Source organism: Azolla caroliniana, unplaced genomic scaffold (genome assembly GCF_043228905.1).
Source record: "Azolla caroliniana isolate FFs.n. ecotype wild unplaced genomic scaffold, voAzoCaro1.0.p SCAF_18, whole genome shotgun sequence".
In the NCBI taxonomy this organism is placed as follows: Eukaryota; Viridiplantae; Streptophyta; class Polypodiopsida; order Salviniales; family Salviniaceae; genus Azolla; species Azolla caroliniana.
This window is the reverse complement of record NW_028230453.1, coordinates 10,504,512-10,520,972: the sequence shown is the minus strand read 5'-3', so window position 1 is coordinate 10,520,972 and position 16,461 is coordinate 10,504,512. Positions and strand designations below refer to the sequence as shown.

Sequence of the window (16,461 nt, the reverse complement as noted above, 5' to 3'; positions counted from 1 at the left end):
TTCTCCCAACTGTGTTTTGAGATTGTATTGAGCCCCCCATGTTTTAGGTTCATCAGAAAGGTCCGGCACATTGGATGGGCATAAGTTATATAACTCACCGACACCGACACCGACACCGACGGACCAAACCACACACACACCAATAGCAATATAGGCGGTAGTAGTAGTAACAAATGTTATTTCTACTCACACACACACATTTTACTTTAGCTAGCTTAGCAGGCGTTGTTCGTTTGCTGAACTCTGCAGGCGGAAGGAAGACGTGCTGCAGAAAGAAAGAACGAACGAACGAACGAAAGAAAGACGTTCGTGGTTTGCGAGTTAGGGCTGCGGTTTCTTCTGCACACAGACAGACGCTCCCTCTCCCTCTTTCTTCCAGCAATGGCAGTCTCGAACGACGTCGACATGAAGGAATCTACAGAGACCCCAGTAGCTACGACAGAGATAGTTGTGGCCTCTCCTCCTCCCTCTACTCTCCAGCGTAAGTCGATCCCTCTTTCTCTGTGTCTCTGTATGCCTATCCATTCTTCTGAAGAATGGATAACTGAAATTTCTCCTTCGCGTGCAATTCTCAGAGCTCAAGAGCGTGGCTTTGTCTGTGGAGCGAGGGGTTTTGTCGAAGGAGATGCGCCAGATCGGTCGCTCTCTGCGCATGCTGATGTTGCTTAGACATCGCCTCCGAGCTCCGTTGATCGTTTCCTTCCTCAAACACGTTTTCCCTTCTGGTTCTGATCATCTCTCTCGCCTTCTGACTTACGTTTCCAAGGTCAGTATTCTTACTATAATCTCAGCTCAAACCGAAATAAAGAAAGAAAGGACGAACCCAAAATAATAATGAAAGAAAGAAGGCGAAAAATAGGAGGATCAGATCTGGTCTTATTGATATACTCGAAATATTACCTTTCTCAGCTCAAGTGAAAGAACCAGAGAAACGGATCTGAACTTCTTCTTCTTCTTCTTATTATTATTATTTCGGACCTGTTCGCCCGATTATGTGTTTTTTCCCTAGTTTGTTTCTTGTAAGGTTCACAAGAAAATGTTCCTTTGCAACAAGTCATGGCTTCCCAAAATCATCCTTCCCGTTTTAGAGTTTTATTTGTTTGTTCTCAAGGAATTTTTAGAATCTTTGACTGTAGTTGGAGTTTTAAAACATAGCTCAAGGATTCATGAAAGTAATTAAACTTCCACTGTTTGTTAAACGTTCATCTCACTCCTGGCTCTTCAGATGGGCTTCTTTTGGAATAACATTCTCTTGTATATACTAGATAAAGTTTGTAATGTCAAAATTTTAGGTAGCAAACAATGGGACCCTAGGAAAATGCAGAATTAGAAACAATTATATGCTTTCATAGAGGGAGCAAAACATAGTAATCATTTAACTACTGCCAGAGAATTCCTGTTTGTTAAATTTACTAATATCTGATTACATTCCACTCATGTGGTAATGATTGCGTACATAATCTGTTTTAAGTCAGGCTCGTTTGGTAATGGGAAGATTTTGTTCTTATTCCCAGACATCTATAAGTTGTTCACATCCTTACAAGGTTCACATCCTTACAAGTAATTTCTCCTCAATGGATCTTTTGCCAGTCCTATACTTTTTTAGGTGGTCATGGTTCACCTTTGTAAGTTTATGTCTTCTTTAATCGTATTAAAAGTGGGTATGGAATCTCAATTGCTGGATTATACTAAACCAGTAAAATTTTGGATGAAGGTTAATAACTTGTACGATTCATTAGGTAGGTTTAAATTGGTTGATTGATTTCTTGATAATTTTCAACTATGCTAGATAAACCTGGATGAATCAGTGGTCTCTTTAACTGTGTTCTTGAATGTTTTCCTATGTATAGATATTGTTTATATGTGTTTAAAATACTTTCACTGTCTTAGTGTTAGACTTCTTCATGGTTTGCGTTTACATTAGTGCAGCAGATCATATATATATTATCTCATACCTACTTTTGTGCATTGATGATTTGGCTATGGATGCCATAGTAAGTGATCCATGCATGTTATGCTTGAAATGACTTGCCTAGTCTACCCCATATCATTTATTAGTCACATGGGATTGTGCCAGGACTTGGTCCTAGAATGGAGAGATGGAATCACAACACCATTTACTTGACATTTAGCATCAAACAAGTATTTGAATCTAAAGCATAAAAATACACTGAGAAAATCTGAATAATATAACAAAAATTTGAGTCAGAGTTGAGAAGCACATTGTATGTAATACAGTTGACAACACAAAAAAGATATGAGAGTCAAAAACACATATTGTATGTAATACATGAATGTCCATACAAAAGAGATGACAGTCTGTGTCTTTGACTTCTCTACACAGTTTGTCTATATGAAAACCATACTACAAACAAATAAAAATTTGGCTCAGAATCCTAAAAGTACCATACGTGGTATGATATACGCCTCAAATTTTGGAAAGGAATATGATGAACAGTGCAGAAAAAGTATTTGTCGGATTCTCTGTAAGGGGCATATGCTATTTATACACTAGCTTCTAAAATTCGAGACCCCAACTCAGTAGTTTAATACCAAAATTTGTTCCAAATGATTAGAGTTGGGAATTCTAACTCACTTCTGGTTTTATGTCAAATTGAAATCTTTCACTATATAAATTTTCTCCGAGTCATTCCCGGAATATCACATTGAGGTTTAGGGTTGTGTTATGATTTTTGACAAGTAGTCTGGCTCACATATTTAAAATGAGTGGGGTGTTATTTGATTTGTTCCAAATTTCTCATCTGGAGTTTAATGCGATTTGGTAATACTTCTGACTAGTACCCTCAATTCATCTATTAAATAATCTCCATTATCTGAATCTTTTGACTTGTTAAAAATTTCCACCCAGAGTTTAGGATGCGATGTTATCACAAGTTCAATTATGTAACATGGCGACTGTTCCTCTTTGTCAGATACTACATTCTTTGACTTGATCCCAAATTTCACTCAGAGTTCCTAGTTATTGGTTATAAGTTCTGACAAGTAGCCTCAGAGTTCGTTGTTTTAAAAGTAGTTCTGTTCTTCTTTGTCAAACACATCCATGTATAGTCTCCTGCATTTCAATAGTACAACTTTATGCCCTCTTCTCTCTAAAAAAGATGTATACACAGAATTTTAAACTATAGTTAATTACTCTTTGTTAAATACTTCTGTGCATAATCTTGTGCCTTTCAAGAGTACAACGCCTCGCCCCCTTTCTTCTCTCTCTCCCTCTCTAACAAAAGATGGATATCCTTAGTCTTGATATAGGTATATCGGCAAAAATATGAAATTAATTATATAAAAACACATTTACAACGGTAATACGACTAGATAGTTGGTAGGGAGGTACCATGGACCAGTAGACTTGAGCAGAAGCAGTGCAGCTGTAGAAATGGGGCGTAAAACCACAAGCTCAAGATATTGGAGATGTAACATAATGCGATAACACTTTCTTGCTTTGTGGGTAGTCTTACAATGTCTTGTTCCAACAGAAAAGATCAAATACTTTCACATTCTTTAAAACACACAAGGGCTGTTGTCGTTGCATTTTGTGATCACATTTCTTTCCTCTCACAACAGTTTTCAGCATATTGACTTGAGTAGAACTGTACAAAAGTTTTGTTATGATGATGAATTCCACGATATGAGGGGATATTTGCAACAAGAAGTGACTCAGAGGATTTGCATAGAGATAGGCAAGAGCTACTTGAAATGGCCCCGTGAGGAAAAGAAATCATATATGGCTGAACTTCATTTGAAGCTTGGCATGAATATGCAAAGCTACCGTTAAAAGAACATATGCATGTCATATCAATTAGAACTACATGCAAAGTCTGTACTTTTCTTATAAATCACAGTTCATCTATAGATACTATACTCTTGTATGAGCTACATCCTTGTGAGCACACATAAAAACTTAAATTATGTAACACCTTTCTATGTTTGCTTTATAACCTTATCTTCTATCTTCTATCCGTTATATTCTTTTTTTAGGATGTTGGGAAGGACATGGAAATCGACAACCCCATCGTAGCAACTAATGCAATTTCACACAAAACAACTGTGCTCCCAGAACTAGAGATCCTATGCTATCTCCTAGTGCTTGTCTTCTTAATTGACCAAAAGCAATTCAAAGAGGTAATAATTGGATATCTTGGGAAATGTTGGAATGAACTATTGTTGAAAATAGTCATAATAAAATGCTTTGTATGCAGGGTAAAGAATGTGCTTCTGCAGCTATCAACCGTCTAAAAACACTGAATAGGAGAACTGTGGATGTAATTGCGGCAAAGCTATATTTTTTCTACTCTTATATTTATGAATTGACAGATTCTCTTCTTGACATACGAGGGTGGGTATTTAATTCCCAATATATAACCAATGATCTATGTAATTGTTGTAAAAACCAAACATGATCTCTCCACTATTGTGCTTAGTTGTTGCTTCTGAAGTTCAGAACTTATGGTTGTTTCAGTACATTGTTGGCCCTTCACCGAACAGCTACTTTACGTCGCGACGAACTAGGTCAGGTATAATTGGTTTCTCTGTTTCATAAAAGAATCTCATGCACATTAATCAAGAGCGATTTTTTCTATAGGAAACTCTGCTGAATCTTCTTTTGAGGAACTACCTACATTACAATCTCTACGACCAGGCAGAAAAGTTGCGAGCTAAAGCACAACGTGTTGAATCTCATTCAAATCAGCAGGTAGTTGCAGGTGTCAATCTATTTTGAGATTCACCACAATATATAGATTAATAAACTATTCTGCCACAGCTATGCCGCTACTTGTACTATTTGGGAAGGATTAGGACAATACAACTTGAGTATACAGATGCTAAAGACAGTCTTTTACAAGCAGCACGAAAGGCTCCTGCCAAAGCAAGAGGTTTCCGCATTCAATGTAACAAATGGGCTTCAATTGTGAGATTGTTGCTTGGAGAAATACCTGAAAGAACAACTTTCATGCAACCTGGAATGAAAAATGCTCTCAAGCCATACTTTGAATTAACAAATGTGATATTTCTTTCCTTTACATTCTTATTTATTTAGCTCAATTAGAACTTATTTGCATCTGTGAGTTTTAAATGTGCTGATGATGTACAGGCTGTTCGGATTGGTGATCTTGCACTGTTTCATAGTGTGGCTGAGAATTATACAGGCGTGTTTCATGCTGATAGGACTCATAATCTCATTGTACGTTTGAGGCACAATGTGATCCGAACTGGGCTCAGGAATATTAGTATCTCATATTCACGCATCTCACTTGTAGATGTGGCAGGAAAGCTCAGGTTGAACTCTGCAACTGCAGTTGCTGATGCTGAAAGTATTGTGGCGAAGGCTGTTAGAGACGGTGGTATAGAGGCTTCTGTAGATCATGCTAATGGATGGATGCAATCTAAAGAAATGGGTGATATTTACTCATCCAATGAGCCACAGGCTGCTTTCCACTCCAGAATTGCGTTCTGTCTCAACACACACAATGAAGCCGTACGAGCACTTTGTTTTCCACCTAATGCCCATAAGAAAGAGCTTGAGAGTGCGGAGAAAAGGCGTGAACGACAACAGCAGGAACAGGAATTGGCAAAGCATATTGCTGAGGAAGATGACAGTGACTTTTAGATCTAGATTTAGCTACATTTGCAATGCACATTTCAAGACAAAAAGTGATTTTTATAATTCATTTTAGGTAATGTCTGGAAGGTATACTAAAATGATAAAGGATATGTTCTATTCAATTTCTTTGGGAAAGCATTCTCAAGTTTTTTGTCAGTAAAATGTTTCACATTCTGCTTCACAAATTGACAATGTTTTACATGATGATCTTGGAAAACAAAAGATGTGGTTTTATTGTGCTGGAATAAACCCTGCATCTGGATATGCATTCCAATTTGTGGAAGCAATAATTTCAATGGCTTTTGAAGCTGAATGATACTACTGTTATAGGTATACTGCTATATTACTGCTATCGAACCATTCTTCTTATTTCTCTTCATTGAACTTGTATATGTACTGATACCATCTCATCTGTTATGTCCTCTTATATATTTATACTATGTAGTCTATGAAGAGGGAAGGCTCGTTGAAATGCTTGGTTGCATTTCGGAATTATCTTTTTGGAAATTCAAAGGGGAAAATGTTACCGTTTTCATCATCTTATTATTTGGTCATATCTTTGTTGGTTCAAAAACTTCTATGGTGACTTTTGTCAGCAAGAACCATGGTTTTTGCATTTGCTTTCTGTGATGTCTGATTTAGCCATAAGGGTGCCTTAAAACGTTTTAGTTGCGAGTACACTCCAACTGTTTGACGGTTTTGAAGTGTATACAAGAGAGATTCATGATGAATCAATGGATTGATGACATTTTCTTGTGGCTAAACATCTTTTTCTCTTTAATGACTTGTCCTAGTTTATTGTCTTACAATATGGTATAGAAATATGTTAGATTATGTAATCACAATATGTAATAGCATACAATGTACATGAAAGAGGGTACTAATGGATGAATACAAAGAGTAAAGGGCACTAATGAAAAGACCCAAATGTGTGGAAGACGAGGTAAACATGTCATATGCTGATGCTATGCGTAATGATGTTAACATTAACGATGATGCACAATGGGAATATTTGAGGTGCATGGCTAATGCTTTGATGGAGGATTGCATGAAAGGAAATACTAAAATTGCTTCAAAGTTTGATGAGGAAGATATTTTCAAGGTTGAAGTGGATACAAAAGAGTACGTGTCATCTTTCTCAGCATTTTATGAGAGGAGTGATACTTTTTTTATTGGCAAAATACATGCCCTTCATTGGGTCAAACAATGGCTACGTGGTGTCTTGCAAGTGGATTGTGTAGAGGATGTGTATGTTGGCCCACGTGGTTTCTATGAGGTGGTTTTAAATTCAAGTGAGAATAAAGAAACATTACTTGCTAGGTTTCCAATTTTCTATGCTAGGAGTTTGGTTCATGTTGTTCCTTGGAGACCATTGACGGAGTACTTAGATATATTGAAACAAGATTGTCCTATATGGGTTGAGGTAGAATGTAAGCATTCCACTATGTGGCCAGTTTTGCCTTCAGCAATAGAGAAATTAGGGAAAATGTTGGTGCCTCCTAATGCTAATGCAATGAATTGATATCGAATGTGTATTCTTTTGAATACTGCTACAAAGAGTAAGTTTAGGGAAGGGGTTAACACAATGGAATATGTAATGAGGTAAACATGCAAAACAAGGTGTAGCCCTACCTAAAAAGAGAATCGTGGGTTGAGCATGGAAGCGATCTCCTTAGCTAGACAACAATAGCTTCAAGTATTTTAGTAACAATAAACCTTTCTACTTAGTTCCTTGAACACGTTTTACAAGAAATTAAATAAATAATAAATTTAAAATGTAATACTTGAAGCATTCGCTAAACCCTAAACCCATGTATGCAATTGGTAGCATAGGCTTAGACTAAGTGAATGTGAAGGTTAACATGCACCAAGTAGTGGCGCCCATGCTTAGCCTGTTAGTATTTCTGGCCACACTATTTAGGTGTGTGGATAGGCCTTGGATGCCCAAATGTTATTGTTTTTAATAGTGTGAAAAACCTCACACTTATATGGATTTACATATCCATACTTTCTAAAAGTGGGAAAAGAGGAAACAATGGACAGATTATTTTTAGAGAGTAGAACCCGAATTTTGGAAAGTGCATACTCTTCTTCTTAGCCTTCTCCATCAACGCTTCTAAATAAATTGATTAAAAATCTACATTTTTGGACATTGCCTTTGGCACTAGCCACATGTTGTGAGTCTTTGGTGGTCTTTTGTGTCTTGTTAGTTGGGTTTAAGTTATTAGAGGAAATTTTACTTTCCTCTTTACATAGTACTCTAATATATTTAGAGTAGAATTTTGGTGTATGAATTTTATACATTGATAGTGAATTGTTTCTGGATTTATTCTCATGGTTTTTTGTCCCTTGAGGGTTTTCCATGTTAAACTTTTGTGGTGTATCATGCATAATTTTGTTCCTTTTCTTGAATAACTTGCACAAGTTAATCTTGTTCTCATAATAAGTGGTAAAGTGCTATCGTGAATCACATCAAGTGGTATCAGAGCTAGTTTCTAGCACTTTCTTATGGAGGTGAATTTTTCCACGATGGTTTGGTTGAATGGTGCAAACTACCAAAAATGAAAAGGTAAGATAAAACTTTTCGTTAAAAATCTACAATTACTATTTCCGCAATGACAAAACTTGAGAGTAAAACTATCAAGAAATGGTCTTTCGAGAATCAACAACAAGTATATGGTTTTATTTGAGAGTGGGTAGGAGATAATGTGTTAAACTGTATTGCGAATGAACCTAATGGCAAAGCTTTATGGAACAAACTTGAAATTTTATATGCATCTAAGATATGTAATAATAAGTTGTTTGTGCTTAAACAAGTAATACATTTACCTTATAAAGAGGATAATTCTGTCTTTGATCATTTAAATGAATTTCAAGGATGTTTTGATGAACTTTTTGGTATGTGAGTAAAATTAGATGATGAAATGCTTGCTCTTTGGTTGCTAAACACCCTTCCTAACTCATGGGAAACTTTTAAGGTATCTTTAACTAATGCAATCCTGAATTGAATTGTGACCTGACCACAAAATATATGAAGAGATGGTGTTCCAAATGAAGAGATGCGATGAGGGATACACGAGATATCATCACATTAGAGCTCTTGATTGTTAAAAACAGAGGAAGGAAGGAGTAGGAGTAAATCAAAGCCCAAGTATAAAGATTTCGAATGCCATTTGTGGCAAAACATGACATACAAAACGGTATTGCTTGAGGTGGAAAAAGGAGAACCATACATGATCTAGTAGTAAGCATAAAAAGAAAGGTAATGATGATAACGCTAATCATGTTCAAACTTCTTCAGATGATTTTCTCGTTGTTTATGATGAAAACCTAATTAATCTTGTTTACAATGAAACTAGTTGGATTGTTGATAGCACTTGGGGCATCCTTCCATGTCACATCTAGAAGGGAGTTTTTTGTTGGGAAATCAGTCTCTTCGGATGGGATCTGGTGATGAATAAAGAGAGCCCAGTGAGAACCAGAAGAGATCCGGAAACCGGAGGAGAGCTGGTGAGAACTGGAAGAGAAGACAGATCTGTAAATATGTTTTGAGTAAGCCTATTGAGGCTATATTTGTAAATAGCCCTAAGTTCATATAAGTATAAATATGACTTAGGGCAATCACTTTGGAGCGTGTGAAGTATAGTTGTTGTAATTGTTGTACAGAAGAGAGCGACAGACAGGGAGAGAGAGAGATACAGAGCGATACTCTGTTGTAACGGCCTGTTGGTGAAGAAATTGAGGTTGAGGTCGTTGCCTACGAGTCTCTGATTGTACCTGTCGAGAGAGAGAGAGAGAGAGAGAGAGAGAGAAAAAGAGAGAGAGTATTGTAAAGATAATGTATTGCAATAGAAGAGTGGAATACAACGAGTAAACAAGGGAGCTCTAGAATGGCGTTGAACCAAATTGGTTCATCCCTTATGGTAATATGCATATTTATAAGTTTTAATAGGATATTCTAGAAAGTCCTAGAATAAAGACCATGCTAGAATATTCTAGAATTTCCTAGACAAAAGAGCACTCTAGAATATTCTCGAACATTCTAGAACATAGAGTACTCTAGATTACTCTATAGTATTTCATATAGTTTATCAATTCTTTTACAAATAAATATATCATTACAATGGTCAAGAACTCGATGTGAATATAACAAGGTTGTGGGTTCGATTCCTTGTAAGCCCAAATTGCATGTAAGTGTCATCATGACACTATCCCCCTTCTTCGACGACTTGTATCACGGGTCGCATGGGTTGAACTAGGACCGGGCTTATGAGGATATTGTGGATGAAATTTGGTGACAATGTCCGCAACATTGACAAGATTTTCAGCAGGTTCCCAAGTTCGATCATTGGGTGTATAGCCTAGAACCAATTGACCAAGTAATACAACTTGTTGCACACAATCTTGGAATCGAGAATGGCCGCAACCTCAAATTCCAGTCCTTCCAAAAACTCTATTGGTGACGGGGGAGTTGTAAGACGGCACAGAATCGAACTTGTGATGTAAGGTTCGAGAAGGGAGACATGAAACACGGGGTGAAGATGCATGTGAGGAGGGAGGCGAAGAAGAAATGCAACATTGCTTATCTTACCAGTGATCTCGTATGGGCCGAACCGTTGGTAATCTAATTTACCACAAGGCCGAGTGGTCTTGATGTTGTGTTGTAGAAGCCATACACAATCCCCGACCTGAAACATTTCTGAGGAGTCTAGGCGATGACGGTCCACAATCCTCTTGTATGTACTTTGGGCTGTTGTAGACAAGGCCGTGTCGATGCGGAAGATCAAGTAGCATTCGATTGGGGTTGAGTACCTGCGTATGACAGTTTCTGAGATCGTGCACAGAGATAGAGAGAGAGAGAGAGAGGAGGCACAAAAGACTCTTTCTATTCAATAGAAACAATAATACAACCAACCTTACAAAAAGGTTACTAGGTCACTTTATATAGTGACAAACTTAGGGCAACTACCATTTATGCTAATTACACAAATGGCCCAAACTTGAGCTATACAAAGGGATAGTGTGAATATGTCCATTATACACTTGTATTCGACACTCCCCCGTAATGGGCGTATACATGGGTTATCTAAGATTACAGGTATAAACCTAGGTTCTCGGACATATAAGTTTTGTTCGAGTCGGCAGGGTCCGAAGGCAGAAGACCGGACTGGTCGGGTCGGAAGAGTTGAAGCCGATCATTAAGGAACTGATGTCGGTTGTCTGAAACCATCCTGCGCTGTGTCCGGCTCTAACCGGACTGGTTTGTCGTTACGCCCATCTGATGCCGAAGGGACCGAAAGCGATCTGCCGAGAGACACTTGGTCATTCCATCTGCGACATTGTCGGTTGTGGATATTTTCTCTAGACCGATTTTCCCTGAAATGACGCAGTCCCGAACGAAGTGATATCGAACGTCGATATGTTTGGAGGCGTTGTGGTGAACCGGATTTTTCAACAAGGCAACAACACCTTGACTGTCGCTATAGACAACTGGGGCCGAGTCATGGTCGACTTGTCGAAACGTGTGCGCCAGCCGGCCGAGCCACAAAGCTTCTTTTGCAGCGTCGGACGCAGCTACATATTCTGCTTCGGTCGTTGAGGTCGCTGTGCACTCCTGAAGTTTCGACTTCCACGAAATTGCTCCATTGCCGAATTTGAAGCAGTATCCAGTTGTTGATTTCCGACTGTCTATACAGCCGGCGAAGTCCGAGTCGGTGTAACCGACAACGCCCGAGGTCGAGTTCGGACCGAAAAGAATGCCGTGGTCTTTTGTGCCAGCCAGATATTTGAACACATGCTTGAATGCGTTCCAATGCGATCGACCAGGATTGTGCATAAATCTGCTAACGACTCCTACGGCATGAGAGATATCAGGCCGTGTCGCGACCATCAGGTACATAAGGGAGCCGACTGCCGGTGCATACGGTACCGACTTCATATCTTCCCCCTCCGGACCGGATGTCGGGCAGTCTCGCTGAGAGAGCCGAAGATTCATGGGGAGCGGGGTTGAAGCAGATTTGGCTGATTGCATGTTGAAGCGTTCCAAGACACGTCCGATATAGTCGGTCTGAGACAAAAAAAGATGTCGTTTATCGCGATGCCGACTAATCTTCATGCCAAGTATGTGTCGTGCCGGACCGAGGTCCTTCATGGCAAACTTCAACCGCAATTGCCGAATGAGATCGGCAAGTTCGCCCGCGTGGCGTCCAGAAATTAGCATGTCGTCCACGTAAATGATGAGGAAGATGGGTGATCCATCTTGAGCTGTGTTGGTGAAAAGACAATGGTTCTCATCGCTTTTTGAGAAGCCGATTGATTGGATGAAGTCGTCGAACTTCTTGTACCATTGTCGCGGTGCCTGTTTGAGGCCGTATAGACTCTTCCTGAGTCGGCAGACTAGATGTTCTTGGCCAGTTGCCACGAAGCCTTTTGGCTGCTCCATATAAATTTCCTCTTCAAGATCACCATGGAGGAAGGCTGTTTTGACATCTAGCTGAATCAGCTCCAAGTTGTCGGCTGCCACTACGCCGAGTAGAAAACGAAGGGTTGTCATTTTCACCACTGGTGAAAAAATCTCGTCGAAGTCGACGCCATATTCTTGTCGGAAGCCCTTCGCAACTAATCTGGCCTTGTACTTTGGGGTGGTCGAATCAGACGTCTCTTTTAGTCGATAAACCCACTTGCAAGGAAGAGCACGTCGATTCTTAGGTAATTCGACCAGATCCCAAGTCTTGTTTGCCCGAATGGAGTGCATTTCCGACTCCATCGCCAGATGCCAGGTGGCTGAATCGACAGATGTCGATGCTTCTTCGTAAGACGTCGGTTCGCCGGCGTCGGTGAAGAAAATTCCAGGAGAATACCTCTCCGGAGGTTGCGACAGTCTCTCAGATCGTCGAGGTATGATTGGACTGGTCGTATCGGGTATCGAGGTCGGATGGTCCGAAAGCGGATTATTCTGCTGTGCCGAGTCAGAGTTGTCCGAGTCGGTAGTGGAAGGTTCAGCTACCCGTGAAGCTGACCGTGTGTTAAGAGCGGGGCCTTCTTGAAGGGTCGGCACATCGGAAAATGTTACCCTTCGGACTTCGATCGGTGTTTTGACTGATGGATTCATAGCCGACTCGTTGAACACAACGTCCGAACTTCGAACGATTTGTCTGCGTTCGGGGTCCCAGAGTCGGTATCCCATTTCGCCGTCTGATCCATATCCAAGGAAAATGCATTTCCTGGACCGAGGTGCAAGTTTTCGGCGATCATCTTTCGGAATAAGGGCGTACGCCTCGCATCCGAAGATCCTCAGCTTGTCGTAATTCGGCTTACTGCCGATCCATAGTTCCTGAGGAATTTGAAGTCCTAGAGGTCTGCTTGGCGACATATAGATTATGTGTACTGCCGTGAGTAGAGCCTCTGCCCAGAAGCCATCCGACAGTCCGGAGTGTTGGAGCATGGAAACTATCCGTTCTTGGATTGTCCGATTCATGCGTTCTGCAATCCCGTTTTGCTCCGGACTGTGTGGTGCCGTAAATTCACGTCGGATGCCGCGTTGTCGGCAGAATTTGACGAATTCTTCTGATTTGAACTCTCCCCCATTGTCGGTCCGAAAGCATTTCAGTTTTCGGTCAGTTTGATTTTCTACCATAGCGAGCCAATCGGAGAAGATCGAGAAGACACGATCTTTGGTGCGAATTGGATAAGCCCACACCTTTCGAGTCGAATCGTCAATAAAACTGACGAAGTAAGAGGCACCGCCGAGAGACTGATGTGGCATTGGGCCACAGACGTCCGAGTGGACTAAATCGAGAGGTCTCGTTTCTCTTGGTGCTGATGTCGGGTGTGATGCGGCTGCTTGTTTGCCATACTGGCAATGTTCGCAGAATTGATGATCCGAGAAGGAGAGTTTAGGGATGTATCCGGCTCTAGATAGGTGCGTAATGCCGGCCTTGCTGAGGTGTCCTAATCTTCTGTGCCATAGTGATGACACAGGAATATCCACCAAAAACAGGTTACCCTCTCTGAGCGTAACATGTAACGGATACAGTGAGTGTATCTTGGGTCCTCTAGCAAGCAGGAGGTTCCCCCTGTGGAGTGTCCACCCTCCCGAAGAAAAACCGGCACGAATGCCGTCTTCGTCTAGTTGTCCGACTGAGATCAATGGCCTTGAGAGCTCGGGTACATGTCGGACATTGTGAAGTACAAGTGTAGAGCCACCTGCAAGGTTGAGCTCTACTGTGCCGATTCCAATGATGTCACAGTGTTGCGAGTTGCCGACTTGAACTGAGTCGGAGTGACGGATCGTATATTGCCGAAATTGGGATCGATGAGGAGTCACGTGAAATGACGCGCCCGAATCTAAGAGCCATGTGCTCGATTCTTCAGTCGTGAGCAGAACTTCTGATCCGACTGGATTTTCGATTGATAGTATATTCGGGTCGTTTGGTAGCACATCAGCTGAGAAGCTGACGTAATTGATCTCCTCATGCCGGCCACTCTTCTTGTCTGATTTCTGAGACTTGTCGTTCTTGTTCTTGAGTGCGCGGCAGTCGGCTTTGATGTGTCCGGGTTTCTTGCAATAGTTGCAGATTCGATTATCCCGTGACTGGCTCCGTCTTCGCTGATTGTTCGGCTGCCGTGAGGAATCTCTTCCTCGTATGTTCGATCGGTCTGTCGAACCTTGTACTACATAAGCGTCGTCTGTTGAGTCTTTGGCGAAAGACTTTCTCCGAGCTGCTTCGGTCAGGATTGCGCTCGTGACTTCGGAGTATTTAACAGCCGTGGTTGACGCGTTGCACACGGTTGTGACGAAAGTTTCCCATGATGAGGGAAGGCTGCTCATGAGTATCATTGCTCTGAGTTCATCCTCGATTGCCGTCCCCTGAGATGAGATTTGGGAGCTTATGCTTTCGTACTCATTGAGATGTGCTTGAACCGAGTCTGATTGTTTCATCCGCAAGTTGTAGAGGCGCCGGATCAGAAACATCTTTGTTGCAGCGACCTTCTTTTCGTAAGTGTCCGACAGTGTTTTCCACAGTTCGAAAGCTGTCGTACACGATTGCACCGTAAAGTATACCGATTCCGATAGGTACATCCGAATCGTGGCGCGGACGATTCTGTCCAGCTTCTACCACTCAATTGGTTTGTATCCTTCTGGAGGTTCTTCATTTTCGATGGGATCGATTTGCCCCTTGACTATGAGATAGTCCTGCATTTGCTCCTTCCAGAAGTTGAAGTTCGATCCATCGAACTTTCGTAGACTCATTTCTGACGAGCCGGATGTTGATGCCATCAAATTTGGTTTCGGTTGACGAAGCTCGGTTCGGAGTTGACTACGAACCTTGTTGGAGTGCAGCCGGTTGGCTCACCCGATATCGTTCTAGTCAGATTTGAACCCGAGTCGGTTCGGCTTCGGATATATGTATTGTTGAACTTGCTCGAATTGACTCCGGTAACTTGAGGGACAGAACCGACTGGTCTTCCCGAATGTTGCCGAGTCGGAGTGAGCCCGGTTCGCTTCCGAATATATATGCCAACTACCGATTATTGAAACCGATTGTCTGGACCGATTCTGCTTCGGGTGACTGCAGCGACGAGAGAGACGGATCCAACTGATCCTCCCGAATGTCGATCAGCCGGATGAAGCACGAATTTGGGTTGTTGTCTTGAGACCGATCTGCACCGAGTGGTTACAATGAGCGGCGAGCAGCGTTTGATGACCTCTTCGGATGCCGTTTAACCGAGTGGAGCACGATCGTGTCAATGTTGCACAAGGGGATTTCACCTCGAGCGGTTACGATCACAAGGAACAGAGTACAACCGGCTGGCTTACTCCAAGCGAAGATGATCTAACGCGATGAGATGCAAGCCTCGTTTTTCTTCTTCTTCTCTCTTCTTCGAATGACGCAAGAAACCGAATGCTGTGCAGGCTGAGACGACGGCCGACAGCGGGTTGAAGGACCGAATACTGTGCAGGCTCTGATACCAGATGTTGTAGACAAGGCCGTGTCGATGCGGAAGATCAAGTAGCATTCGATTGGGGTTGAGTACCTGCGTATGACAGTTTCTGAGATCGTGCACAGAGATAGAGAGAGAGAGAGAGAGGAGGCACAAAAGACTCTTTCTATTCAATAGAAACAATAATACAACCAACCTTACAAAAAGGTTACTAGGTCACTTTATATAGTGACAAACTTAGGGCAACTACCATTTATGCTAATTACACAAATGGCCCAAACTTGAGCTATACAAAGGGATAGTGTGAATACGTCCATTATACACTTGTATTCGACATGGGCATCACGCAAATTGTGGAGAATGGTAGCGTGAACTTCTTGGAGACGACTGAGACGACTGAGAGGAACTTCGGGGTGTTCAGTCATTGTCCAACGAGGATGAGAACCAGTATTTGCGAAAAATGGAGAATATCCTGTAGACGAGTGGACTGAGTTGTTATAAGCGAATTCAGCCAAGTGTAGAAAATCAACCCAATCATCCTGTTGATAGTTGATGAAACAACGAAGATAGTGCTCCAAAGTCTGGTTGGTACGCTCGGTTTGGCCATTAGTCTCTGGATGATAGCCCGAAGAAAGCTTAGCCAAAACTCGGAGAAGTTTTAACATGTGCTTCCAAAACTTTGAGATGAATTGTGGACCTCGATCACTGATAATATCGTCTGAGAGACCATGATGCTTGAATACCTCCCGCATAACTAGATCGAATGTCTCTTGACTCGTAATAGACTTTGTACATGGAAAAAAATGTGCCATTTTTGTAAGTCGATTGACCACGGTCAGAATGGTATCAAAACCCCTCGAAACTGGGAGATCGGTGATGAAATCCAAGGATATAGA

General features: G+C 41.4%; 1 protein-coding gene across 1 annotated transcript; it reads left to right on the top strand.

Moving 5' to 3' along the window:
- Positions 1–333: 333 nt before the first annotated feature.
- Positions 334–5,782, top strand: LOC147852405 (putative 26S proteasome non-ATPase regulatory subunit 3). The gene is made up of 8 exons (XM_087333999.1): positions 334–481; positions 576–766; positions 3,997–4,140; positions 4,218–4,354; positions 4,478–4,532; positions 4,601–4,711; positions 4,781–5,020; positions 5,111–5,782. The coding sequence occupies exons 1-8, from the start codon at positions 382–384 to the stop codon at positions 5,624–5,626; spliced, it is 1,494 nt and encodes a 497-aa protein (XP_087190125.1). The 5' UTR covers positions 334–381; the 3' UTR covers positions 5,627–5,782.
- Positions 5,783–16,461: the final 10,679 nt, after the last annotated feature.

Excerpts from the sequence above, each read along its gene's own strand:
- LOC147852405 (XM_087333999.1), top strand. The coding sequence starts at position 382 with ATGGCAGTCTCGAACGACGTCGACATGAAGGAATCTACAGAGACCCCA. Across the intron at positions 767-3,996 it reads TTCTGACTTACGTTTCCAAG|GATGTTGGGAAGGACATGGA; the intron begins GTCAGTATTCTT and ends TTCTTTTTTTAG. Across the intron at positions 5,021-5,110 it reads CATACTTTGAATTAACAAAT|GCTGTTCGGATTGGTGATCT; the intron begins GTGATATTTCTT and ends GATGATGTACAG.